Source organism: Melopsittacus undulatus, chromosome 12 (assembly GCF_012275295.1).
Source record: "Melopsittacus undulatus isolate bMelUnd1 chromosome 12, bMelUnd1.mat.Z, whole genome shotgun sequence".
NCBI classification, from domain to species: domain Eukaryota; kingdom Metazoa; phylum Chordata; class Aves; order Psittaciformes; family Psittaculidae; genus Melopsittacus; species Melopsittacus undulatus.
The window spans coordinates 9,759,421-9,785,205 of NC_047538.1; the positions used below are offsets into that span (position 1 = coordinate 9,759,421).

At 53.9% G+C, this 25,785-nt stretch overlaps 1 protein-coding gene across 1 annotated transcript in view; it reads left to right on the plus strand.

Annotated features, from left to right (window-relative positions):
• Positions 1-25,785, plus strand: part of KSR2 (kinase suppressor of ras 2) — a 74,681-nt gene that overhangs the window by 13,750 nt on the left and 35,146 nt on the right. The window contains exons 4-8 of the mRNA XM_034068471.1: positions 904-1,408; positions 14,449-14,630; positions 22,117-22,186; positions 22,824-22,907; positions 25,087-25,154. Coding sequence (XP_033924362.1) covers positions 904-1,408; positions 14,449-14,630; positions 22,117-22,186; positions 22,824-22,907; positions 25,087-25,154 — 909 coding nt within the window. The remainder of the gene's footprint in view (positions 1-903; positions 1,409-14,448; positions 14,631-22,116; positions 22,187-22,823; positions 22,908-25,086; positions 25,155-25,785) is intronic.

Sequence of the window (25,785 nt, forward strand, 5' to 3'; positions counted from 1 at the left end):
CTAATCAAAGAGGGGATGGGGAAGGAGGCTTTTTGGGATAGAGCAATTAGGTTTGTGCTGGTTTCCTTGGCAGAGGTGATCAAAAGGAGCTGGAGAAGAGGCCTTGTATTGGATCTATCGCTTTGGTGCTCTGAGCTTGCTGCCACCAGCCCTTTACTGCAGGGATCAGTAATTAGCTGTGAAGAGGAGCCCCACTTAATTATAGCCGCCCTCCTTGATGCAAATGACACAACTGGGTAGCACAGGGCAGGGGTTTGCAGGAGCGAGATGGGAGCATCAGCCTTGGCAATGGGTTTTGCATCCCTATAGCTTGTTTGGGGTGGTGGTGGGAATGGGTGACAAGTGGGGGGCTCAAAAGGTGGGCAAAGCACCTGTAACCGTGTAAAGGACCTGCTTGGATTTGTATGTGCATAACATGAAGATGCTCTCTTATAGAATCATGGAAGTGTTGGAAGAGATCTTAAAGCTCCTCCAGCTCCAACCCCTGCCATGGGCAGGGACCCCTTCCACTGGAGCAGCTGCTCCAAGCCCCTGTGTCCAACCTGGCCTTGAACACTGCCAGGGATGGGGCAGCCACAGCTTCTCTGGGCACCCTGTGCCAGCGCCTCAGCACCCTCACAGGGAACAGCTTCTGCTTTAGATCCAACCTGAACTTCCCTTGTTTCAGTTTAAACCCATCACCCCTTGTCCTGTCACTGCAGTCCCTGATGAAGAGTCCCCTTCCTCATCCCTGTAGCCCCTTCAGACACTGGAAGCTGCTCTGAGGTCTCCAGCAGCTTCTCTCCAGGCTGAACAGCCCCAATGTTCTCAGTTGCTCCAACCCCCTCTCGCAGGCGCTCGGGATGCGCTACCAGGTTGGGGACTCCTTTTGCCCCCCATAACCCCACCTCTGCTCTATTGCAGGCGGCAGCCTCTCCAAGCAGGACTGGACCATCCAGTGGCCCACGACGGAGCCGGGCAAGGAGAACAGCCCGGGATGCCCTGCGGAGCCGGCGCAGTGGGGCAGGACTCACCTCTTGCCGAGCCCCAAGGTGCAGCCCAAGTGCGGGCAGCACCATTGCCACGCGGGCTCCCCGCACGGACCCATGTACACCCATGTGGACCGCTTGACCGTCGAGGGTCACCCTGGGCTCTGCCCCCCCATGGAGTCAGGGCACCGGTCCCTGCCGCCATCCCCGCGGCAGCGCCACGCGGCTCATCCCCCCCCGCGCACCCCCAACATCGTCACCACCATGACCCCGCCGGGAACGCCGCCGCTGCGCCGCAGGACCAAGCTGAAGCCCCCCGGGACGCCGCCGCCGTCCTCGCGGAAGCTGATCCATCTGCTGCCCGGCTTCACCGCGCTGCACCGCAGCAAGTCCCACGAGTTCCAGCTGGGGCATCGCGTGGACGAGGCGCACACCCCCAAGTAAGTGCAGGGGGGGACCCGGGGGGTGGTGGTGAGCCCCATTCCAGAGCCTCTGGAATGGTTCCTGAATGATGGAATGGGGTGGGTTGGAAAGGATGTTAAGGTCATCCAGTTCCAGCCCCTGCCATGGACAGGGACACCTCACACTAAACCATGGCATCCTGTCCAACCTGGCCTTGAACACTGCCAGGGATGGAGCATTCGCATCCTCTCTGGTCAACCCATTCCAGTGCCTCAGCACCCTCACAGGGAACAGCTTCTGCCTGATCTCCAACCTGAACTTCCCCTGTTTCAGTCTGAACCCATCACCCCTTGTCCTGTCACTACAGTCCCTGATGAAGAGCCCCTCTCCAGCATCCTTGTAGTCCCCTTCAGACACTGGAAGCTGCTCTGAGGTCTCCAGCAGCTTCTCTTCTCCAGGCTGAACAGCCCCAATGTTCTCAGCTGGTCTCCATATGGGAGCTGCTCCAGGCCCTGCTCATCCTCATGTCCTCCCCTGGACTTGCTCCAACAGCTCCATGTCCTTCTTACCAGACCTGACTGCAGCATCCTATTTTAAGCTTTGAGGTAGAAAAGCCCTTTGCAGCTCAAAGCAGACACCACCTCAGTGGGGATGCTGTTGGGATGGTGTCTACTTTGCTCCCTGGGAATGTGAGGTGGATGGGGAGCACCAAGCAGCTCCAGGGCTGATGGAGCATGGCATGGGTGGGCTGGGTGGTGGGATTTTGATACTGCAGCATGGGGTGTAAGAACTGTGTGTGGATTTGAGCGTGTTCAAGAGCTCTTGAGCTCTTGGAAGCCTACAAGGATGCTGGAGAGGGAGCTTCATCAGGGACAGTAGTGATAGGACAAAGAGTGATGGGTTCAGATTGAAAGAAGGGAGATTTAGGCTGGATCTAATATAGAAGTTCTCCCATTTGAGGGTGCTGAGGCTCCTGCAGAAGACTTCTCCGTCTCTACCCATCCTCTTTCCCGTTGCCCTTGCTCTGTGGCTCCGGCACCGGCAGAGGCTGCTGCTGTGCAGGGAACGGGCTCCCAGCACCGAGGTGCTGCATCCCCATCCCCTGTGAGTGATGCAGAAAGCCCTGATGCTGCCTCGGTGCAGAGGGGAGTGATGCTTTCCTCTCCCTGAGGATGCGTTGGGATGGAGCCTGACGGGTCCAGGCTCCCAAAACAGGAGCTCCAGGGCTGTGCTGCCAGACCCTGGTCTGCCCCAGTTTGACCAGGAGGAGACCAGAGCTTGTTTGGAACAGGTCTGGGGTGGCCGTAGCATCTTGGTGTCTCTTGTTCCCCCATTGTATCCCTAAGGCTGCAGCATCCCTTGGGCTGTAGTTGTTGCACTAAATTGGGTGTTTATTAAATGGGGAGGGTGGTTGTTGATCCGGGCTGTGACCTGTTGGTGTCTAAAGGCTTTTAGAAGTGAATTTGCTCCGTCTGCTCAATGCCTCCTGTAAGGTCATCCTCTCTCTCATGCTTAGGCACTGGGAAGTTGTATTTACTTTGGTCCATCCCGGTGAGCATCCCCACATTTGCAGGAGCAGCCCATCTCCTCTCATATTTCTGCTCCAGCATCCGATCCAAGCCCTACTCTCATTAATGGAGTGGGCATCTCCAAAGGCAAAGCCTGCCTTTGCTTCCCCAAAGCCATTTGATCCCCAGTGTGGTCACTGCATGCTCCAGCTCACCCTGGTATGGGTCTGGGTGAGGTTTGGACATGGGTGTCTGGACCCTGCTCCAGCAAAAACCCTTTGGTTGCTGATTCCCCAAGCCAGGCAGCAAGCTGCTCTAGTGGAAGGTGTCCCTGCCCATGGCAGGGGTTGGAAATAGAGAAGCTTTATGGTCCCTTCCAACTCAAATCATGGCTCTTTTGGTCCCTGTCTGTATCCAGTGTCTCTGGTGCTCCCCTTCCTGGTGATATTGGATAACTTTAATTCATGGGAAATTAATTGAGGGAAGAGAGAGCTGATGCTAACAGTGCTCCCGTGTGCATTCTACTGGGGGTTCATCCTGTCGATGTGGGGGTCCCAAGGTCCAGAAACCCACTTGGAGAACAGGAAAGGTTAATTTTCCCTAATGGCACTTTGTGGGTTTTCGGGAGACAACCACTAAATCCCACTTGCTAATCCCATTCGTGCTTCGGGATCATAATTCGTGAATTAAAGAGGCAGCTTCTTCTCTTCTTCCTTTTCCCCAGCAGAGGTGTGCTCAAGTTCAGCTGTTTATCAGCCTGGATGTGATGGGTAACACAAAGTGGCCTTTTGGGCTGTTATCAGTTAATTCCTGTTTTATGGCTGTGTCTGTGCAATGAACCTGTATTTTGGGGTGGGTTTGATTCTTTTTGGTGTCATAATTGCAGTGTCTGGGTCCTCCGTGCTCTCTGTAAGAGGGAGGTTTCATCCTGACCTCAAACATGAAATGGGGCTCATCCCTGAATCATGATTTCAGGTCTTCTCTGATCAACCCCTTCTGGTTTTAGCTGTTCCAGTGGGCTCTTGGCTTGCTTTGGATCATGGTTTTCTGCTCCCTCTTCGTATCCCAGCATGGAAATAGGGGCTGGACCTGGAGAGCTGATGCTGTGGGGACACTGCTGGGGACCCAAAGTGTGTGTGGGTCTCGATTTGCCCCAATCCCACCTCTCTGCAGACTTGGTCCCTGGTGGGACACACCTGAAACCCTCTCAGGAGGGAGGTTGGTGTCCCCCAGGCTGATGTCCCTGGTGAGCCCCATCTCAGGGTGGGGGGGAATGGGCTCTGTGGAGCCAGGGATGCCCTTGGCAAGAGCAATAAGCTCTGTCCCACTGAGCTGTGGGTCAGTACTGGTGGAGGGCAGCTCTCAGGGTGCTGTGGGGCTGCCCCACAGTTTATTCCATCTCAGTGCAGGCACTGAAGTAAAACACCACCATGTATTTGTGAGAGCAGGAGCAGCGACTGCATCCTCTCTGGAGCAAGGCCACCACGTCCCACTTGATTCTTGATGCCAGCTCCTAAGTTTGCTTTGGAGCTTATTTCTAGGGTTTAATCCATTGCTTTTGTGTGCCAAGACCTTCTGAAGCAGGGGTTAAGGCTTCCTGAGCTTCCAGGCTCAGATTTTCCTGCATGGAGCCTCCAGCTGTTGACCGTAACTCTGGCGTACGGAACATTACTCCTAAAAAGATCCCCTGGCTTCCATAAATCCACAATCCATAAACATCCCGTGAAGGGCCTTGCAAGGGAAACAAAACATTTAGAGTGCTTGAGACTATAATGCCCATTTACTGCCTCCTGAATTCCACGGCCCATTTCAATCCTTCATGGGTAGTTAATGATTATCCATCAGGAAGAAGGCAGGAGGAAAACCCAACTGAGTGGAAGGGCTTAGAAGTACCTCTGTTGGGGAGTAAAAGTCAGGCTGGTTGAGAGTGAGCCCAAGAGCATGCATTAACCCTTAAGGGGTGTGTGTAAAACAGCCTCTGGAGATGGATCTGCCCCAGGTAGGTGGGTGCTTGGGTCCTCTCCGTCCTTAGACCCATATAGAGGGGATCGGAGCCAGAACCTCATCCCCTTCCCAGCCATGGTCCCTTTTGCCACGCTGGTGTCTGGCCAAACTCTTGGCTTTCAAGGAGCAGCCTCTGGCAATCAGACAGGAGGGAGGAGCAGAGCAGGTCCACAGTGACCTGACAGAGCTGAGCCGCAGGGGATGCTGAGGGAGGCTGTGTGGGTGCTGTACCCAGGGCAGGTTTGGGCTGGGAGGAGGCTCCTAAGGCAGCTTTGATGTGGGTGTGTTTTCAATGAAGACTCCTTATCCTGTGTCATCCCAATCACATCCCAGGCCTGGGTGCAGGTGGGGCTGGGTGCTCTGGTGCCAAAGTGTTTATCTAAAGCCATGCAATGGTTGGCTTCCTTGCTTTGTGCCTCATTGATCCTGAGGGTGCATCCTGGTCAGGGCTTCTCCCAGTGCCTAAAGGGGCTGCAGGAAACCTGGAGAAGGGCTTGGGACAAGGGCCTGTAGGGACAAGGGGAACGGCTTGAACCTGCCAGAACAGGGGAGACTGAGATGAGCTCTTAGGCAGAAGCTGTTCCCTGTGAGGGTGCTGAGGCGCTGGCACAGGGTGCCCAGAGAAGCTGTGGCTGCCCCATCCCTGGCAGTGTTCAAGGCCAGGTTGGACACAGGGGCTTGGAGCAGCTGCTCCAGTGGAAGGTGTCCCTGCCCGTGGCAGGGGTTGGAGCTGGAGGAGCTTTAAGGTCCTTTCCAACCCAAACCAGGCTGTATTCTGTCATATCCTGAATGGATGAAGTCAGATGTGCAGTTTACATCTGCTTTGGTGCCAGAACACATATCCACGTTCTTATTTTCCTCTTGCATCATTTCCAACTTTAACTTGAAGCTTTGTGTGTTGGGGGTGGTTTTCCCCATCCCATGTAGCAGAAAACCACCTGAGATACTCCTGTAGCACTTGGCCAAGGCTGGTGTAACATCCTACCTGGGGCCTCTATGCATGGAGGTAACACTGAGCCATAGACTTACAAACACCTGGGACCCAAGGTCTTCTTTACCACACCAAGCAGCCTGCGGTTACACTGTCCCTAGAGTTAACAGTCTAAGCTGGAATTCAGTGTTACTGAGAGATGGGTCATTGATTCTGCTGCTCTGCAACCTTTATAATAATGATGTTTTCTCTTGTATCAATGCCAATCAACTCTTCTACCAGGTAGATCAATTATTTGCTATTCCACACGGGCTGGATTTGAAAGAGCAGCATTGAGATGGATCTCGTGCTTGGTGCGTCTGACATTTCCCAGCCTTGGAACAGCAAGTGGGCTCTTGGCATTGGGGATGAGCAAGAGATTGATGTTTGCAGAGCAGGTGGATGCAGCAGGCCACTACCAACATGTGCAAATAACCCATCTGCAGCATTGTGTTATTCATCCTGTGTGGCCTCCAAAACGCAGAGACCCGCTTGGTACATCTGCAATGGGGAGAGCACTGAGGTGAGGGAATTTGAATAGCAAACCAAGCAGCATCTCTCTGTGTTTGCAAATCATCTTTGTGATGCATCTCGGGGCCTTTGGTGAGTCAGGGCTGTGGAGTTCTGCACAGGTCCTGGCTTGCCTCCAGCTCTCTCAAAGTATGGGCTGCACATCCCAGCTTGACAGTGATGGGTAGGCTCCGTAACCAACTGGCTCTCTGCTGCCATTATCCCACTGCTCTGGGCTGCAGCTCTCCTTAGCAATGCCATTAATGTTAATTACTGCTGTGGCATCCCATCAAGAGCAGCTTTAACGTGCTTGGAGGAGAAACTTCTCACCGTGTCCTTTAGTGAGAAGCTGAGCTTCCTTTTGTCACTTTGGAGACAGAGAGCGTGGTGATGAACTGAGATAAGGATTAACAGCATGAGGTGGGAGGTGGCAGAGCTCTCCTGCTGCCTCTATGGTGTCCATGCTGGAGGGGAGGGCAAGTGCTGTGGGCAGTGTCCCAGTGTGGTGAATAAGAAAGGCATTGCTTGCCCTTGGTCATGATACAACCAGGAGGACATGCTCTAGCCCTTTATGGTTCTCTCTTCCAGTTGCAGCTATGCAGGAAGGACATGAAGCAGCTCCTCTGTCCTTTTCTTTGTGGTCCAAGAGGTTGCTGAGCTCATTTCATCACCATCCTACAAGTCCCCATTGACCCATCACTGTGGCCCAAGCACGTGGTGGGTTGGCCAAGTGCTTTGGTGGCTTCCTTGGCAATAATTAAGTGGAATACAAGCAGGCAAGGAGAGCAGGCTTCCCCAGAAACCATGAGACTGCTCTGGCTTCTCCTGCAAGCCCAACCATGCATCAGCAACCTGAGACCCAGAGGCACCCTGTAAGCAAAGCACAGAGCAAAGATTGCCACAGGTCTCTCCTGAGACGCAGGTTTGCAGAGGGGTAGTTAGGGACATGCACCTCCAGCTTGGGGCTTTCCTCCCAAAACAGGTCCAAGTGCTTGTGCAGGTGCCTGGGCCACACCAGCCCTCAATCTCTGCTCGTGTTAATGCCAATGGCGTAGGCAAAGGGCTTGAGTTGATCACATCCCTTCCCGTAGCTGGGTTTTGCAAGCATGAATGTGGTGATGGCTGGGAAATGGTGTCTAATGCCAATGGAGAACTCTGGTCTTCAGCCCCCCCATTAGCACAGGCTGGGAGCTGGGGTTGTTCAGGCTGGAGAAGAGAAGGCTCCAGGGAAACCGTGCTGCAGCCTTCCAGTACTTAAAGGGGGCTTATGGGAAAGGTTGGTTCAGACTTTTCAATAAGACCTGTACTGGGTAAAGGTTTTAAACTAAAAGAGGGAGATTTAGAGTAGGTACAAAGAAGAAATTCTTTATGATGAGGGTGCTGAGGCGCTGGCACAGGGTGCCCAGAGAAGCTGTGGCTGCCCCATCCCTGGCAGTGTTCAAGGCCAGGTTGGACACAGGGGCTTGGAGCAGCTGCTCCAGTGGAAGGGGTCCCTGCCTGTGGCAGGGGTTGGAGCTGGAGGAGCTTTAAGGTCCCTTCCAAACCAGGAAATGATTCTATGGGATGGATGGGGAAACTCATCTGGGGGCAAACAAGGAACACCCAGGACTGATGTGGTGCAGAAGTGGCTAAAGAAGACTCAGTCTCAGCATCCTTAGCTGGCCATAACCAATGTTGCTCATCCCCAGTGCCCTTGTGTGTCCCTCAAAGAAACAGAGCAGTAGAAAGGAAGAAAACAGAAGGGGCTTAATGAGAAACAAGATCCTGCTTCAGGATCCTGGCAATTAGCTCCTGGAGCAACTTCCACACTGCAGCCTGTGTCTATCCGTGCGCTACTCCTGCTGCCCTCCCGCAGCACCATCTCATCAGCACACGATTGCTGGGAGAGGGGAAAGAAAACCCCTGCTTGGCTCAAGCTCCCTTCAAAGAGTTTTCCCAGCTCTATAATTTGCAGCTGTAATATAAAGTTCTGCTTTGTGATAGGAAAAGGGAATAATAGATCAGTAGGACTCAAGCGTTAAAGTGCAGCCATCCAGGGAAGTGGGGACAGGCACTTGGATAAATATTTAACTGTTGAGGCTTTGATATGAAAACCCTGCTTTTCCTCTAGCTGGAGGAGGAGGAGGAGGAGGTTTGTTGCCTCTTACAATAATGGGGAGGATAAATGTAACATCTGGTGGCTATTCTCATTATATGGTATCAAGCAAGTATTGCACAGAGCTTGTGCAGACCTGAGTGTAGAAGGAAGAAATTTCTTCTCTTCAGATAGGTTCGAATAATCCCCTGCCTTTAACTCTGTGTTTGCCTTGAACACTGAATGTGCTGAAGCACCCGGTGCTGTCCTGGCTATACAGGGAGGGATGCTTAATGGCAATGAGTGTAGATGCTGTTACGTTGGTTTTCAGGCATGAAAAGTGACCCAGTGCCTCCTTTTCTGGCTGTGATGGCTCCAACCATGGTAGTTTTGGTCCAAACTCTTCAAGGTTTGGGGATATGAAGAGAAGGCTCCTGAAGGGGAGACCTTAGAGAAGCTCCAGTGCCTAAAGGTGCTGCAGGAAACCTGGAGAAGGACTTTGGACAAGGGCCTGTAGGGACAGGACAGGAGGCCAGAGGGGAGATTCCTGTTCCCATCCACATATTCCACCTTCTATTCTCCCATTGTATCCCATTCTTCCAGCCTGTGACATCCCAGCTGCTTTTGCACAGCAAATCCATGCCTCCTCACCAGGTACCTTTCTGTCGGGGACCCTAGAGCACCCTCACCATTCCCGCATCCCTCCTCGCACCACAGTTCCCCCTCAATCCCTGCCCTCCCACAGGTCTTCCATGCCCGTAGAGCCTCGCTGGAGCTGAAAGGAGTGACGGGCCCTTTGTCCTGGGTGTCTGCTCCTGTTTTTCACCGTCGCTTGAAACCCTCTATTTGTTTCCTGCAGCCGGTGATGAGCGCTTGAGTGATGGCACGGAGCGGGCGGGGATGCGCCATTCAGGCTGGATTGGCACCTGAAGGGATTTGCATTAAGCGCTTCGAACTCGCGGGGCTTTTATTTCCCCTCCTTTTTCCTAAAGCCTTCATCATATATTTAGCAGATTCCTGCATGAAATTACCTCTCTAATAGCTGGCATTTACCTCTCGGAGCATGGAATCGCTCCCTAATAACGGTGTTTATTTACCCGAGCATCCGTGTCAGGCTGGGGAACAAATCAGCCCTGATGCTCCTGTGAACGGTGCTTTTAGGGGTTTGGGGTGCTGTGTCTTGTGTCCCTGCTGAGAGATGCGTGAGGAAGACATGGATTAAAGTAAGGGTGGTTTTGGCCACGCAGAGGGTTAGGGGATGGTGAGAGGTAACATTAAGCAGGTTGACTGGGGATGTCAATGAGGGTCTGTGGATCCAGAAGCAGCCGTGGGGTTTGTAATGTTAGCTTGGAAAAGGTCTGGGGAGCTGAGGGCTGTGTGGGGCAGGATCCAGCTCCGTTTTCCCAGTGGGAAACCTGGAATCCCTGTAGCAAGGGCTGCTTGGTGCTGGAAAGCACCCGGGGCTGCCTGGCTTCACAGCCTCCTGCAGTGGGGCTGGGGCTGGGATGAGCATGGAGAAGGGACCTGAAGCTCCTGGAGTGTCTAAAAGGAATAGCTGGGATGTTCAGGGTTGGGATCTGCTCTGAATCTGGCCAGAAAGGAGTCATGGACGCGGTGATGGCACTTTCCCTGCCATCCCTGCGGGATGCTGCAGTCACCCCAGAATGTCTGCATGATTCTGGGGGGCCTCCAAGCCTAGAGATGGGCTGTGCGTGGTCCTCTTTGCTCCCCACCAACCCTTTATAGCCAGAATGAGCCATCACTGGTACAGAACTAACTCCCTATGTCCCTGACTGGCGTTTTACTGCCTTCCCCGGCTGGGTTGGTCTCATTTCAGTGGTTGCCCAGCTGTGACTGGAGGAAAATGGTCCTTCCCGGGGGCTGGGAGGTATCAACACCATCTAAATAGCCCCTTACCGCAGCCCCAGGCTTTGCCAAGCCTTTTCCCTTCTGCTGCATTTGCTTCTCTATCAGCATTCCTGTGTAATCACCGGGATGTTTTAAGTAGCGCTTACCTCCGCCTTCCAGAGCCAAGCAATGAGAACTTCCCAGCGTCTGGAGAGGTGTGAAATGGTGCTTAATGGGGGGATTAGTGCTGCCAACCCCCCCCTCATCCCCCTGAGCAGCCGAGCGAGCCCGGTTTGCATCCTGCAAACATCCTGGACTTCGCTGCTTCCTCCCCATCCATCTGGGGTTGCTCGGCTGAGGTTTCCATCAGTGAGGTCCAGCTGCCCCCTCTTCAGAAGGGGGGTCTGCTGCTGTGTAGAGGGTTTATCCCTATGGAAAACCGACTTAAGCTGACGTTTTCCCTTGTTTTGAAACAAAATATCTCCGTTTTGCTTCTGCTGTCCTCGATGGATCTGGGGTGATTCCCAGAGGGATCTGGAAGAGAGGAGGGGGCTCCTCTGGGATGGGATGCAGGATATGGGGACTCGGGGCGGGGGAGGGTTAGGCTGGCAGGACCACGATGCATCTCCAGCACTTGCTTTCCCTCCCACCTCATGCGATTCCACTTGGATAAATGAGGAGGAAATAGGGAATGTTTGCCAGGGGTGAGTGAAGCTATTCCTGAATACTGGAAGTTGACCTGGGGGTGAGTAAGAGGAATAGCCTTATTCTCCCGTGGGATTTGCATCCCTATCTCCACTCACCACCTGAAAAGTCACACACAGAAAAAGCCTAATTCAGGAGCAGCTCGTATTGGAGGAAAGGTTCTTGCAGCAGGACTGGGATGCTGCAGCCCTAAGTGTGGTGGCCACATCCTGCACCATCCTGGTAGTCACCAGCCAAAGCGCATCCCTCTGATAGCCAGAAGCGCTTTGAGCTTTACTGAAAGTCCTGCTGGTAGGTGATGGGTTGTCACATCCCTGTCCTGGTGCTCCTTCTGTGGGCTGAGAATAGCACAGGGTGGTCTGAATGGTTGGACTCAACGTTCTCAAAGGTCTTTTCCTACTTAAATGATTCCATGAAAGCATTCCCCAAAAATGCTGCCGGTGTAAGGCCAAGGGGGGAACCACCCCAGTTTCACACTGGGATGCTGCAGTGCAGATGGGTGATGTAGGAGGCTGGTGAGGAGCAGGCTGTGATGTGTCAATGCAGCAAGTTCCTATGGGTGCCCTCACCCTGCACCGCTGCTCTAAAGCCCATGCAGCGAGGGCACTGTGTGACCCTGGTTTTGCACAAGCAGCCCCAAATTGGGCTTGGTTTGCATGGCAGGGATGGGTTTGCTCTGTGTCCTGCTGCACCCTCGGTGCCTTGTCCCCACGTTGGTTGTTGTGGCCCTGGGGCTGCTTTGGAGCACCCAAGAGGAGATTGCAGAGAAGCAGAGGAACCGTGTCACCTCTTGGATGTCTTTGTAGCTTGTTTGTGCTTGCAGGCCTTGTGCTGCTCCAGTGCTGGGTTATTTGCTCTTTCTACCTTCTTCCCCATTGCCTTTGCTGGAGGATGGGGAATAGGCTTGCTCCCTGCAACCATGCACGGTGCTGGAACACCCATTGCTAGCATCCTCGACACCCCAGCCATGGGCTTGCCCATGGACCAGGGAAGAGGGGTCAAGGCCATAGTGAGACATTGTGTGGCCAGTCCCCAGCTGGTTGTATCCTAGGGTTTGTGTGTATTTCTGAATTCATTTTTCATTCCTGAAGGAACAGGGAGAGAGAAACATCTCTCCAAAATCACTCATCCTTCCTAATAACGAGAGCTGTCACAGCCCTGCTTCGCACGGAAATGATGCTCGTGGTAAATATTTGCTCTGGAACTGATTTATGGGTGGAAAAAATGGAATTAGTGGCTAATCAGTGCGTTGCAGGAAGCGCTATGGGATGGGTGCTGGGGCCGAGCTGGGGCCATGCATGTGCTGGGGGTGATGCTGTGGTCATGGCACTGGGTAGGGATCAAGCTGCAGTGATGGAGGGGTTGGTCTGGCTCTGGGGCTTCTTCTCACAATGGTGGTTGGCAGGTTTGCTGTAAGGACTTAGGGTTTAGGACTCAGATTCCCCCTGGTAGGGCATGGAAAGCATCATCTTATGGGGCTGCTGGTGCATTGGACCCTGATGGGTTCTAAGAAAGGGTTGTTCTGTTGGACCTGTCTGGAGCAATCATCTGCTCCATCCCAAGGTTGGACATAGGGGCTTGGAGCAGCTGCTCCAGTGGAAGCAGTCCCTGCCTGTGGCAGGGGTTGGAGCTGGAGGAGTTTTAAGGTCCTTTCCAACCTGAACCAGTCTGGGATGCTGTGATTCATTCTATGATCCCATGCCCAGCACACCCAAAGAAGTCCTTGCAGCCACCCCAAAGGCAGCAGCAGCTTTTCCTGTGTGAGGAAACAATTAACTTATTAAAGGGTGGTTTAATTTTCTTCTGCTGAAGCTGCTGCAGTCATTTCCTATCTGCTGGTCCAGCCGGATGCCCATGGGTGCTGCTGGACCCAGGGCAGTTGGAGATGCCTGGTCCCTGTGCTGGGAATCAGTGTGGAAGTGTTCAGGAAAGCAGCTGCTTTCCCCTGTGGCAGGTTCAAGCCATTCCCCTTGGCCTGTCCCTACAGGCCCTTGTCCCAAGCCCCTCTCCAGGTTTCCTGCAGCCCCTTTAGGCACTGGAGCTGCTCTCACGTCTCCTCTTCAGGAGCCTTCTCTTGTCCAGGCTGCCCCAGCCCAGCTCTCTCTGCCTGGCTCCAGAGCAGAGCTGCTCCAGCCCTCCGGAATCAAAGGCAGGGGTTGCATTAGAGGCTGTGATTCAGTCGTACATCAGTGCTGACTCTGTCACCTGCAAGGAAACCATCTCTAGCTCCGTGATGCCCATGAGCTGTCGCACTGCCCACCCTGTGCTCAGATTGGGGATCTCTGCCCCAGATCCTCCAGATCTCCAGTGGGATCAGCTCTGCAAGCTGTTGGCATCACTCTGCATTGCAAACCCTTCAGGTCTGTGGCCCCGCTGAGCCACTCAAGTGATGCTGTCACAGCACAAGGCAGGTGGAAGAATGGGCTGATAAATGGGAGCTGTGTCTCATCCCCCCTGCTCTGATTAACACCTCCCACTGCTTTGGGTTGTCTGCCCCATGGTCCTGTGCCCTAGTGAGCTGTTTCTGGGCTTCCTGCTGGGGCTGCTCACAGTGTTAACCCTGGCTGCATTGCTCTGCTGCACTGACCCCTCAGCTGTACTCAGCTCCCCTGCTTGGGCCCTAAAATGGATGTTGGTGACTTCAAATGACAGTAAAATTGGAGCTGGCTCTGCATGGTGCTGGTGTTCTGGGTGCCTTGCTCCTAGTGGGGTGGAGCTGGGACTAGCACTGCTATGATGAACAGGAAACAGCATCTTCCCAGCTTAGCAGCACTGTGAGTGCCTAAATCCTTTCTAGGTGCTATAACAAGCGGTCTGAATCTGCTCCATAATGTCTCCATGCCTCAGTTTCCCCCATTTGCCACTGTTTTGGGATGCGGATGAGGTCTGTGTGATGGCCTTGGAGAACCAGGCTGCCTGCCTCTGAGCTGCTGTAAAGGGGAGCTGTGATGGGCACAGCACCACATCCAGCCCTCTTGGTCTCAGACGGGACAAGGCAGTTATTTGGGGTCCTGTGCAGTGATGTTCAAGGACTCGGAGCACAGTCCCACTTTCTGACCATCAGTGAGGCCCTGGCAGGTTTGTGTTGGCAATCTCTGGGCTTGGGGCACTGAGGGGTGACCCTTGTGAAGGGCTGATGGGCAGTAGGTGATTTTGGGGATGGATAAGGCTTGTGGTGAGGGGGCTTTTGGACCAACTGCCCCTTTTCATCCAGATCTTCCAAGAGGAAGAGCTCTTGTGTTCCTTAATGAAAACTGCCTTTTTCTGACAATGGGGTGGAGGGATGGAAGCTCCTGTAGGGAAATGGGTTTGATTATCCCATAATCTCACAGGGCAGTGCAGCATCTCCACGCGAGCAGCCATCCTAAAGGTACCAGTCCTTGGTGCATCGCATCTCTCTTTCTCCCCAGCTTCTTGCCCTTCACTTTTCTGTTCTTTGCTTCTCCCTTTTCCTTGCAGAGTCAAGAAGAAGAACAAGCCCTTGAACCTCAAGATCCACAACAGCGTGGGGAGCTGCGAGAACATCCCCGCGCAGCGCTCCCCTCTCCTCTCTGAGCGCTCCCTCCGCTCCTTCTTCGTGGGGTACCCACCTTTCCTCCCCTCCACCCCTCCTGTCCACACCGAAGCCACCTTCTCAGCAAGTAAGTCCAAGGTCCCCTTCTGTGAGGCGGGTGATGGTTGATGCCAAGCAGAGGATGCGGCTGTGGGAAGCTCAAGGTGCCTCCGATGGTTGATGGAGGATGTTGGTGGAGTGATGTGCAGGTGGTTAGTGATACATGGGTGCTTCTGGGCAAGTGTAAGCCTGGAAGCTTGATGATATCTATGTTTGTCTGTGTACAAATCCACTGTCACATCGAGTATTGGTTTATGCAATCAGAGCTGCTCCACCATTACAAAACCATGGGTGCAGGAGGGTGGCTACTGTCATTTGGAGAAGCCATGAGCCTTCCCATGCCTGGTGACACTGGCTATCCCCTGAGAGTGACTCCCCATGGGTTCCTTTGTAAACCCAGCTGGGGTATTACCTTCGTGCAAGGAGGCTGCTTTCCTCCTTTTCCATGTTTTTCTCCCCTGCATGCGCCAAAGTGGAGTGTTGGATGAAGGCAGCCCCAGTGCAGACAGGTCTGGTGCAAACCCCATGGAGCCTAATCCCAGCATCCAGCCCCGATCCTGCCTGTGGGGTTTGCCCTCAGTGGGACTCAGTGGGTGGGTTTGAATCAATGTGCCCACCCAGGGCATTGCTGCTGGCTGGGGAGAACAAGCTGGGCCCTTATTCCCCAGCCTCGGAGCGGTGCTTGATGGATCCTGCAGGAATTGAAGCTTTCACAAGCTCTCAGCCCAAACAAAACCCTCCCAGAAGCCGTGTGGCAGCTGCTGGGAGTGATTTGCATGCCAAGAGCTCCCCTTGCTTCCATTGCTTCCATTGAAAACTTCCTCCAGCTCCACATCCATGCTGCGTTTCTGCCACATTCCCCATCCCAGACTTTCCCTCCTTTGCTTTCCCAAAACATGGCCACTCTGTTTGGGTTCTTCCAGTGGTTTTACTGCTTGGCTGTAGAAGGGGTTTACAGGGAGCATCCCTCCCTGCCCATCCAGCCCCCCGGCACTGGCAGGTTTTCCTCTCTCTGTACCCCACACCAGGGTGGGAAGCAGCACCAGGACACCTCTGCAAGGGAAACCCCTTCCAGTTTCTGTCTTTGGTTTACATCAATCAGCTGCTGTTTGGGTCATTGAAGCCTCATTGAGCCATCCTTTTGCACCCCTTTCTTTGCCTTTGAGGACAGTGGGACCAGGCAGGAGCTCTATGGGCATCTGGAGATGTCTATGGGCCTGGCTTTCAGCAGGTTTGCGTGGAGCAAAGGGTGTTTTTCCATTGCTCTTTCCCTGTGGCATCAGCTGAGTTCACCCTGGAAGGATGGAGATGAGCAGAGCAGAAGCTAAGAAACGAGACCTGTTCTGAACACCCCCCCACCGTGTCCTGTTGCATTGGATTACATCCCACGGTGTGATAACCGGATGGAATGTGGCATGGCAGGAACGGGATGCGATGAGAAGTGATGGGCTATCAAGTGACTAGCTCTGCTGGAGAGGTGTCTCTTTGCATTTCCCTCGGCTCTTCACCTTTCTTGGCTGCTGTAGATGTTTGTTATGTGGGCTAGATATGAGACGTTGATCCCCATGGAGAGGTTTTAACATCACTGAAACCATTTGGTCCAGGCAGGTTCAGCATCCACTCACTGACCCTTAATCCCAGAGACTTGTGAGGAAAATAGGAGGGAAAGCTGAAAAATGATGGGTTTTGTTTTTAGCTCTCTTGTATTTCTGCATCATTTCTGTGCTGGTGGCCTTGTCCTGGAGCTGCATCCTGGGTTTCTGTCTGCTTCCATGGTTGCTTTCTGGTTTGTGATCCTGGAGGAAGAGTGTCACATCCTTCTTCCTTAGATCTAACCTGAACTTCCCCTGTTTCAGTCTGAACACATCACCCCTTGTCCTGTCCCTACAGTCCCTGATGAAGAGTAGCTCTCCAGCATCCTTGGAGCCCCCTTCAGATCCTGGAAGGCTGCTCCACAATATCCCATCCCTATGACCATGGGTACCTAAACCTTTATAAAACCCCAACAGCAAAATGCCCCTTCTTTTTTCCCCTGGTGGGATCAACCTGGCATCACCAAGTATGCCCTGGATTGATGTGGAATGACTTCCCTAAGCATGCAAAGAGAAAACTATTGTCATTGATGGATTGAGATGCAGGAGAGGAGCCCGGCGAGCCCTTGGCCAGACCTGGCTGTCTCTCAGTGATCTCTTTTCAGCAGGCAGTGTGTCTTGCTGCTTGTGGCAGGAGCATGCTCCCATCTGAATCACCTTTGGTCCCACTCGGATGCGGGTTTGGATGCCTCTCGCTTGTTTTTAACAGCCACTTTGCCCTGATGGGAGCTGATTGCCACAGCAAGAGCAGGAGGGCTGGAAGAGAGCTGTGAAGGAGCATCTTTCTCCTGCAGCACAAATCCTGCTGGAGGGGTAAAGTCCTCTCCACGCTGGGCCTGGATCCCTGTGAGCTTGGGTTTGGAATTGATGTTTTCCATTAGCAACCCTTGGAAGGGAAGTAAAGACTCTTGGGATGCTCTTGAGCTCCAGCTTGGCCCTGAAGCAGCCCATGGCTGGGGAACAGAAGATGCTTTGTCTGACTGCATCCAGGCCCCTCTCTTGGTGCACTGGGTCCCTCACAGTGAACAAGTGACCACCAGAGACGTGTCGTTACTTGGAAACAGGATTTAGGATTCAACAACCCATTACTGGGATACAGGCACCAGAAATCAGGTTGGATCTTCTCCTTTTGACTGTAAAGGCTCATGTCGAGTAGGTCTCGTTTGTGCCTCTGTTACCTGGGTGTCCTGGAGGTGGCAGGCATTGCTGTCCTCTGCCTGTCCCCTCTCCGCTGCAATCCAGCCACTGTCACCGTGTGCATCCAGAGCAGGTCACTGCCTGGTGTTCTCCAGAATGGGCCAACATTTAGGTTGGATCTAAGGCAGGAGCTCTTCCCTGTGAGGGTGCTGAGGCGCTGGCACAGGGTGCCCAGAGAAGCTGTGGCTGCCCCATCCCTGGCAGTGTTCAAGGCCAGGTTGGACACAGGGGCTTGGAGCAGCTGCTCCAGTGGAAGGGGTCCCTGCCCGTGGCAGGAGTTGGAGCTGGAGATGCTTAAGGTCCTTTCCAACCCTTTCTCCTTAACCCTGTTCCAGCCCAAACCCCTTCACAGGGGACATCCCAAGGGGGCAGCATTTGTTTGTGACCATCAGTGCTCTTCTCCCTGAACCTGCCCTGCAGCCATACAAGCCATGCTGTGAGCATTCCCTGGATACGCTGGCAGCCCAGTTGGGTGCTCCCTGCAGCCCACATCTGGCCACATCTGTGCCATCAGGCAATGGGAAGGTTTCCTATGCCAGCAGTGCTGTGCAGAGCTGGAGAACCCAGCTTTGAATGGGTGAAGCCAATTGACCCTGCAGTGCTGTGGACTGGGGTGGGAAATCCCAATGTGAGTCTTTGAGGCAGGAAAAGTGGCTGGATGTGACATTTCAGCTGTATGAACAGGGCTGTCACACTGCAAAGAGGGATTGCAGGGTTGTAAGGTGACTCTTCTTACAAGAGCTGCTCTGCAAACAGCTCTGCTGCCTTTGGCTGCTGCGGGTGATCCCACTGCACCGGATCATCCATCTCTCCATCCACAGCAGGGACACTGCAGGTTTCTCTCCTGTTTCAGGTTGAATCCTACATGGTCCCTGCAAGGGTTCACACACCATGGAGATGAGGCCCTCAGTGCCATGGGTCAGTGGTGGCCTTGGCAGTGCTGGGAATGGTTGGACTGGATGAGGCTTTTCCAGCCTGGTTGATGCTGTGATTCTGTGTCATGGGGAGGGGGAGCTGCTGCCCTGAGCGTTGCTGCAGTTTCCTTTGCTGCTGCAGTTGAGCTCTTCAGGGATCTCTTCCCTCCTAGTTTGACCCTAAAGCCAGCTCAAGTGAGGACTGGGGCATCTTATGGGGGGACTGGATGAGCTTTAAGGTCCCTTCAAACCAGGCTGATTCAATGAACCACTGCCAGCATCCTTCCCCATCATATGGTCCCGGGCTGCTCTTTCTGCCTGGGTGTGCTGTGGCAGATACACCTGACACTGGCCCTGTTGTGATTGTCTTCCATGGGATTGCTGAGCTGTTTTGGGAGGAGGCTTCACCCCGGTGTCACCCCATAGTCTCTTTGGGAGACTCAAGCACCCTGGGGCTGGTGCCTGCAGTGTTTTGGTGGCTGCTCAGGGTGGCTGTGGGTCTGTAGGACGTCTACAGACAAGTGCAAAGTCTCCTGGCTGTCCCTCAGCCTTGCAGTGATTCATCCCAGGATGCTTTCCAAGTGCACTTCCATCGATTTTATCCGTCCCATTCATAATGTGAGCATCGCCTGACGCCGTTTGTTGTAGTGGGAGGAGGAGGGTTTGTTTATGGGGCTGTCGCTGTGATGGATAACACATTCACACCAATTCCCTGGGCATCCGGAAAGGTGCCAGGACATGAAGGAGGGGAATATCGTGCCAAAGCACGGTCCCCATCGGTGTGGTTTGGCACTAACCAGCCCCAGGTGATGCCCCTGATGTATTCAGTGATGATGTTGGGGCTGGGGGCATCACTGCCCTCCTGATGTGCCCCAAGGGAGGGTGGAAACCCAAGCCCAATGTAACAGGGGAGCTCTGGCTGCTCTTCTCTCCCCAAGCATCCCACAGACAGGGAGTGAAGGGGAAACATCCACAGCTGGGATGGCAGCGGGGGCGAGCAGAGCGTCACGGCCAAGGTCCCTGTCACCTCCGAGCCGCGCGGGTGCCACTCACGGACCGGTGGTGCCTGTCACCGCTGCCTGTCACCGCTGCGAGCCGGGCTCCTCTCCGTGTCTGCTGTCACCGACGTGCCAGAGGTGGCTGTCACCCCCCGTCCGGGCGCTTCCCCCCTTCCCTGCCTCCCTTGATCCCGTCAGGAGCAGGCTGTTGACTCAAGGATGAGCTGTGCAGGAGCCCTGACCTTTGCTGGTGCGATGCTGTGGGGAAGGAAAGCAGTGGAGGTTTTGGGGTGTCTGGGTGGTGTCCCCTGGTATTGGGTGCTCTATGGGGATCAATGTGCTAGGGGGGACTGCTCCACTGAGGAGCAGGGTTTAGCCTTTGAGGGTGCCTCTAGGTGATGGGGAGGTGGGAAAGGGATGATGCTTGGCCCTCTTGGATGCTCAGTGGGTACCAGCCATGGGAAATTACACTGTGCCCATTAAATTCCATCTTGGAAGAGGAGAGAAGGGGAAAACCATCCTAAACCAGCCCTCACACACGTGTGCGAGGGGAATGATGGCTGAGAGAGCCCTGATTATCGAGCCATAAAGGAGGTTGATGGTGGTAAACGTGTGAGTAATGACTGACAAGCGGGCAGGGAGGTCGGGAGGCATCTGTTGCTCATGGTCATTGCGAGGGGTGCTGAGCTGCCGGCAGCAGGAGCAGGGAGGGAGGTGGGGAATGGGAATGGGCTGTCATGCTTCAGAGCTCACGAGGACCAGCTCATCCTGATGCAGTGGGGCAGCCACGGCACCTTGGGTCTGGCACTTCTCCATCATAGGGTCCTGGTGACAAAGCCAAGCACCCCCTGCGCAGCAAGATGTGATCCTGAGCCTATGAAGGGCTTTTCCCAGCATTTACATCTGATTGTGGCAAATGTGGATTTTTGAGGAGAGCATTCCCTCTGTGCTGGCTGGGAGGCTGCTGCATTTCCACCTTCCCTTTGGGCATCACCCTGATTCCCTACGGGAACAACCAGTTTTTCCTTTGGGTGGGAATCTCACTTGTGCAAGTTGAAGGTGAGAATCACCAATGAACCTCAAAGCCCTCCAAGCCCTGGGGGCTGTTCCCTCCCTCCTGCCCTGCTTTGCTGGTTTGCTCTCCTACAATGAGCAGGTCTATTGTTAAACACCAGGATCCTCCATGTATCGTTCCCTCTAATGAGCATAATGAGCTGTGAATCACGTAGGGCTCATTTCTGGTAGGAGGTTAAAATCCCCGATACACTTTAATACATTTTTGCAGCGAGCACATTTAGAAAGTAATTAAAAGGCTCAGATGCTTTTGCCTACGTCCCCTCTCCTCCTCGCCAGGACGGCAGGATTTAATTGAGGCCATCAGAACCTTGGTGGAAATCAATTGTGGCTGGTAAAGCCGAGGATGTGATTTGATTCTGGGAGAGGAGCTGTTCTGGTCCAGGTGTTCAGTTCCTCAAGGGCCACTGCTGGGGATGAGCAACAGGGGCTTACTTGTCTGATGTGATTTACTGATGAGACAATGATGCTGTGGGAGGGATGTGCTTGCGTGTGGAGCGGTCCCACTCCTCACAGCATCGTCTCTGGGGTTGGACATCTGCAGGAGGTTGCAGATGAGATGGGTTACTGGGAGGGATGTGGGCTTAGGAGGTGGTAGGAAGCGTGGTCAGGAATATTGGCATGTGTAAAACAGCCGCCGTGGGGCTGGGGGCAGCAATTACCTTAATTGACTTCATAGCCCTTCAACATCTTCATTGCCAGCTCTGCCTGAGGGGTGAGCAGGATGAGGTGGTGGAGTGAGAGAAGGGAGGTGCTGGGGATGGATGTGTTTTAGGATGCTCCCAAGGCTTTTAACGGCGTTGCATGGAAGAGGGATGTAAATGTAACCTTCAGAAAGGGAGTGCAATTAAAGCACCGTGCCGCCCGCTATATTAAAAGGGGATATTAAAGCAAACAGTGGCTCTCCCTGCTCGCAGGGATGATATTGGAAGTGTGTTTAGTGAGGGATTTGCTGGCGTGCTGAGCAAACGGCTGGGCTCGGATCCGTGATGGGGCTGGTTGCTGGTGCCCGGGAAACCTCTGGAAGCCCTTATTGAAGATCCAGCCTTTGAATCCCTGGCACAGCTCCACTGCTGGCAGCCTGCGGGCAGCACCTCTCCCATGGCAGAGGAGGAGGAGCAGGGTCTGTACCCTTGCTGAGGCTGGAGGGGGATGTGGAGCCCAAGCATGGCTGTGCCTGCTCCAGTGGGCACTAATGAACTTCTCTCTTCTTCTTTACCCAGCCAGGGTCCTGCTACTCCTTCTGCTCCCTCCTTTTCCCCTGGGAGACTGCTGAGGCTGCTTTTCACTTTGTTCTTCTCCTTGAAGCCCAGTTAAATTGCCTTTCTTCAGCCGTGACCGCAAGATGCGGTGGCTTGTTAATAAAGGATGCAGCTTCACCTTCGTTTTCCCTTTCTTGTTTGGGTATCCGGATGTGGCTCTGACAGCTTCGCATCCCCCCTCTGTGTGCACATGGATGCAGCACCCATGGGGTGGGTGCATTGCCTTGCACCTCTCTCTTTGATCCAAAGTAGGTGCTGAGGGTTATGATGGGGGGAGCAGGAGACTCCAGTGTCCTGCAGACCCAAGCACAAGGGCAGAGACCTCTTGCTTTCCAGAAAGGTATCATGTCTAAGGGGAAATACTGGGCAAACCTCTCGTTATTGTGTGCATCCCTTGCTCCCCTGGCACAAAGCCGGAACTGTGGCTGCCACCCTTGTCACCACCTGATGGTTTTCCTTGTCTCTCCTCTCCTGCAGATACGCTGTCAGTGCCTCGCTGGTCCCCGCAGATCCCCCGTCGAGATCTAGGAAACTCCATAAAACACAGGTACCCAACCAGGGAATCTCCCGATGCCAGCGATGAGCATCTCCCTTTCCATCCCTGGTTCAGAAGGGGGGGGTCGAGGCTGTTACCCCAGTTCCCTATGCTGGGCTGTGCTGCCCTTGAAGCCCACTGAAATTCCATTGGGGTTCAGATCTGGTTTAGATAAAGCCAGAGCTGCTGTCAATAAAAGCCATGTATTATCCATGACCTTGCCAACCTTCAGCACATTTCCCATCTCTGGATTATTGCCCTTCCATATCTAGCTTAAGAAGGGGAAGTTCTAGAAATAGCCATGGTTCTGCTATTCGATGGGGCAGAAGCTTCTCCAATGGATTGAAACCCTGGGGTCCCAGGGCAGGGGGTGTTTTGGGAGCTCTGGCCATGGTAGAGATGGGGAGCTGCACCCAACCAGTGCCTAATGCCCATCCTGGCCAGTTTGGTCTCCGTTCTGCACAAGGGGGAGCTCAGATTTGTGCTTTGGAACCCCTAGAATGATGCCTCAACACCCGCAAAGGCAGCCAGGAAAGGATAAATCAGGGCTTGGGAATTAAGGGAAACTTGGGAGCTGTTCCTGCAGGAGCACGGATGGGGTGGATCAGCTCCTTCTCTCTCTGGCCACTCTCCATGTCCCTCTCCTCAGGTTTTCCACCAAGTACTGGATGTCTCAGACCTGCACCGTCTGCGGGAAAGGAATGTTGTTCGGCTTAAAATGCAAGAACTGCAAGTACGGCGTGGGGCTGGAGCTGTGGGGCTGCTCCTTCCTGTTGGGATGGGGATAACTGGGGTTTTACTGCTGCAGCCAAGCAGGGGCACAGGCATGGGGAAAGCAACGAGCCTCTCTCCAGCTCATCCTCATAGGATGCTGTAGTGAGGCATGAAACTGGGTGAAGAGCACCCTAAAATGGGGCTGAGGCTGTGTGCTGGGGATGGGAGTGGGGTCCTTGAGGAGGATGCTGCTCACCAGACCTCAGCTCCAGAGCTCCGAGTTGGATCCTGGCAGCCTCCCTGCTCACCTCCATCCTTGGCCTGGCTTTAGATACACGCTATCGGGTTACCTGTGAAGTTATCTACAGGAGAGAATGGGAGGGATGGGCTGGACCAGGGGCTGGGAGCAGCTCTGTCAGGAGCATCAAGGGTAGCTCTGGGCATCAGATGGGTTTTATCCATAGCCTGGGGCTGTATCCTCTGTTTTTGCAGCAGCAAAAGGCTTGGGAGCCTCTGTTTCCTGGCAATGTCATGGCACCAAGGAGCCAACCCATCCCAAGCAGCTGTAAAGTAACAGAGAAAGGCTGTGCTGGCTGTGAAGTTGGATAGGGCTGGATAAAGAGTGGGGCACAGAGGCTGCCTCTACTGCTTTAAATCCCAGCCTGGCAGAGCCCAGCTCTTACATGGTATCCTGCAGCCATCAGCACTTAGAAAAGCTGCTTCTGGAGACAGGATTGCCTTTTCTAGGGATGAGTGCTGGGAATAAGCTGATTGACCGTGAGTAACTGAGTTAGCTGGAGCTATGAAGTGATAACGATCGCTGTTGCCATTGATTAAATGCTGATGAATTAGCAAATTGGGATTAAAATGTGGACAAGAAATGCCCCATTACTCTGCGGTTGATGATGGTTTTCTGGAAGTGATATTATCAAATACATAGATATTAAAGTGGGGATTCCGATTGCATTCAATGCTCAAGCAACTGGAGGCTTTGCTGCCTGCCTGCTCTGCCTGCCCAGGGCTGGTCCCCATGCAGGAGGGATGCAGGACCTGCCCCTGTGATGCTCTGGCTCTGTGTTGATCCTGCTGCCTGTAGTCACTCAGGAAAGAAGCAAAGCAGTTCCCTGGTTGTAAGAAGTTAGAGGGAATGGGGAGTGCGCAGATTGTAAGAAGGGAATGGGAAGTGCTCAGGTTCCCCAACTTTCCCCAGGAACAGGAGGGAAACAAGCAGGTAAAGCAAACAAACAGACCCCAACCCCCCCCAGGTCTCCAATAGCAAATTAATCTCTGCCTTTCCCTCTAGGAATGGTTCTGTAATAAAAGCTAACATGCACAGTTCCTGAATTTTCATTACCCAGCTCATTGACTTGGAGCTGCAGTCTTTTTTCATCCTTTACCCTTGGTTTTTTTCAATCCTTGCCTCCTTTTTGCCTCTTCCCTTGTGGCTCCCACCACTTCACTAGGGTAGAGCAGGAGGTGGAGACTCTTTTCCATCCCTTATTAAGGCAGATTTGGGGGAGGCAGGAGCCTGCTCATGTCTCTATGCATGACCCAGGGGTGAAGACCTCCATAGACTCCTGCAGAATATTCAACCTGGTCATAAATGCTCTCATTGAATGTCCTGGTATTAAAGTGAGGAGAGGAGGGCAAAATGGCAGGGATTCACTGGGAGCCAAAGAGACCAGGAAGCAGTGCTAGTGAATGGTGGTCAGGGCTTTCCCCAGAGCTCCAGTCTCTGCTCCTGTTCTTTCAGCCAAGCCTGGCACAAGTGACAATATTGGCCATCCTCAAGCTGGTTGCTGGGTGCCTGGTTCCTCTGGAGCTGAGCATCACCCCAGGTTTGGGGCTCCTGCATCCCTCCATCATGCACTTGCCATGGCTTTCATTGGCCTCTGCATCCTCCCAGCCAACCCCCTTGATGCTCTGGGATTTACACTATGGACCACTTCTTACGCCTGTGCCTCCAGCCTGGGAAGCTGCTTGGGAATTGTGGTTATTCCTCAGGGCAAGCTGCAGGGATCTGGCAAGGTTTGCCTATAGGAGCGGACACTCAGGGGCTATGCACAGCACCAAGTCACCTTCCCGGGTGCGGAAATGGTCCTTGATCCGCAGTGATGCTCCCATCTGCATCCCTCCGCCCGTGCCATGATGCTCCTTAACCCCTCTCTCCTCACACCTTTTCCTCTGTTCTCCTCTAGGCTCAAGTGCCACAACAAATGCACCAAAGAGGCCCCTCCGTGTCACCTGCTGATCATCCACCGCGGAGGTAAGGACCTTCCTTCTTCCTTCTGCCTCCGCGGACGCTGCCAGCGGGTAGAACATCCCAGCTGCCCCCTGGGCGATTCGGGAGCCTGCTCCTTGCTGTGCCGGAGGCTCCCGAACCGCTCGGGCTTTCCATGGAGACGTTACCCACCGTTTTTTCCGCTTGTAGGGAGACGAGCCGTGCGGGGCGAGGCAGATTTGCATTGCAAACCACTTCCACCCACCCTTCCCCTGCCTCCTTTTCTTTTCAGATTCCCCACCGCACGGGGTAAGTGCAACAGGTTTTAGCCTTTTGCTACCGTTCAGAGCTTAGGGTGGATGCGGCATCTCGGTGCATGGGGGTCCCCATCACGGGGATGTGGCCCTGAGGATGTTCGTGGTGCTTTCGGAGCTGCTTTACCCCGCTCTTCTCCCGGAGAGCCCGTCCTCACCCCGCGGAGGAGGGAGAACTCGGCAGCAGGACGACGGGCGCCGCTTCCCACCTCTTTTCTTCCAGAGTTTTGGCTCCCCAAAGGCCAAAGGACTGTGACCACCTAAGGGAAACGCTTCCGATTTCCATTGCCTTCAGTTCTGAGCTCTTAAGGCTGCTACTCTGTGTTCAACACCACCACAAACGTGCTCCTTGGTTTCATTAT